The sequence below is a fragment of the Oratosquilla oratoria genome, chromosome 31, assembly GCF_046742065.1.
Source record: "Oratosquilla oratoria isolate Oo_2021 chromosome 31, ASM4674206v1, whole genome shotgun sequence".
Lineage (NCBI taxonomy): Eukaryota > Metazoa > Arthropoda > Malacostraca > Stomatopoda > Squillidae > Oratosquilla > Oratosquilla oratoria.
Window position 1 is genome coordinate 21,344,199 of NC_134807.1, and position 2,252 is coordinate 21,346,450.

A 2,252-nucleotide genomic window follows, 5' to 3' on the forward strand; every position below is an offset into this window, starting at 1 on the left:
TTGTCCTTTAGAAATGTTGAAATTGGAAAGATGTTTAATTTAAAGAGGATTCTACTATTTTTTTTTCAAATGACGCAGTAAGATTTAAAGATAATGGGAGTATTTTTATAGTGAACTCAGTGATTCAATTTGGTGATATGACTGAACAGCGTGGGGTTTTGAAGGCGCACTTAATAGCACATTTGTGTAATCTTAAACTTGATGGTAAACCCCTTCTCTGAAAGACAAAGAGATATAAATATAAAGAGAGAGAGAGAGAGAAAGAGAGAGAGAGAGAGAGAGAGAGAAACGGAAAGATGTTTCTAGTCAATCTGATCAATGTTAAAGGATGACATACTCTCAACGATACATCATGATCGCTGAGCACTCAGAAAACTCAAACAGAGAGAGAGAGAGAGAGGGAGAGAGAGATCAATGATAGACCATGATGGCTGAGCACTCAAAAGACTCAAACAGAGAGAGAGAGAGAGAGAGAGAGAGAGAGAGAGAGAGAGAGAGAGAGAAAGAGAAACGGAAAGAGGAAGACCAACCTGATCAATGTTAAAGGATGACATGCTCTCAACGATAGACCATGATGGCTGAGCACTCAGAAGACTCAAACAGAGAGAGAGAGAGAGAGAGAGAAACGGAAAGAGGAAGACCAACCTGATCAATGTTATAGGATGACATGCTCTCAACGATAAACCATGATGGCTGAGCACTCAGAAGACTCAGAGAGAGAGAGAGAGAGAGAGAGAGAGAAAGAGAAACGGAGAGAAGAAGACCAATCTGATCACTGTTAAAGGATTACATGTTCTCAACGATAGACCATGATGGCTGAGCACTCAGAAGACTCAAATGGAATTGCGGAGATCTCGCATTCAATGGAACCCTCGGACCCTAGTTTATCTGCTCTCATCTGTTACTTCCTTTCAGACTCTTCCTAATAACAGCCTTCAACTACAAGAAGTACAGCTGAATCATCAATGTCTATGTCTGTGATCTAGACAATAACAGTAGGAGCTCCGCGTCCACTAGTAGCTACATTTTTTATTCCATTCCAGGATTGAAGAGAAATTGGATAGAAAAATATTCTTGCCTCACTCTAAAAGCACTGAAAAAAGCCTCATACCCACTCCCCACTTCCAGTGTCTAAATAAAAGAAAACAATCTTTATTAGACGCTACTCACAACCTTTAAACAACTCAAAGTGTATCAACAGAATCAAGCGCCTTGCAGAAGTCCACGAAAACGGGAACGACTTGGACCGTGACTATCAAATCCTCGAGGTGATTGATGACTGCTGCTTACCCTATGCTAGACATTACCAAACCATGTAGTCATGTAACTAAGGAAAGCTATAAATCGTCAACACCTGTGTGCTATTAATGAAATGGGTTATCACACTGAGCCTCTATGGGTTCCACCAACTCCGACAGTTACAAAGGATTACAAAGGCGGAGCATGCCGACAGGAGACCTTTTGGTCCATATCTAGGTCGGATGCGAAAAAATCATAATAATGATAAATAAATAAAAGAATGAATAAAAACTATAATAATGTAAATAATAAATAAAATATATAAATAAATGCATACGTATAGTTAAATAATAAACAGGTAAATAGTAGATAATAATAAATTGACATGTAACTAATAATAAACGAGAATAAAGCAAATTATAATAAACAAACGGACAAATGATAGCAAATCAAATAAATAGTTGGGAGTTCGTTTGAGTGAAAACGACTTCGGTTGCAATATAATATTTCATTTTTCAAATCTCCAAGTATCAAATTAATCATCTTTCCGTAACATATAGTAAACCTATACGAATGTTAGACATACTGTTAAAATGTTCTTAGAGAACTCTAGATTTGTGTAAGCGAAGTCATAATCTAGTTATTCAAGTGGAAGTTAGAGGTAGGAAAAATAGCCCTGTGTGACAATTCTATCACGTGGACCAGAGTTCTCTGCTGTACAAGACACAAAGGAATTGGAAGCCGGAAACAACACTTGCGATAATGATATGATAATAGCGATAATGATGTACATATACGGTGGCACTCTTAAAGAAAGAATCAACGGTTGTGGAGTGCACGAAGAAAAGGCACGATTCTATTTTGTACAACTGATTGAAGGAGTTAAATACCTCCACTCTCTCCACGTCACTCACAGAGACCTCAAACCCGATAACCTTCTTCTGTCGCGCGACGACGTTCTTAAAATCGGCGACTTCGGGCTCGCTTGTGAGTTCGTGGAGGAAGAGTACCTT

At 38.5% G+C, this 2,252-nt stretch overlaps 1 protein-coding gene across 1 annotated transcript in view; it reads left to right on the top strand.

Moving 5' to 3' along the window:
* The first annotated feature begins 2,021 nt into the window (after positions 1-2,021).
* The window catches only part of LOC143041564 (serine/threonine-protein kinase grp-like), a 399-nt gene continuing 168 nt past the window's right edge, over positions 2,022-2,252 (top strand). The window contains exon 1 of the mRNA XM_076213576.1: positions 2,022-2,252. This exon is cut by the window's right edge and continues 168 nt beyond it. Coding sequence (XP_076069691.1) covers positions 2,022-2,252 — 231 coding nt within the window.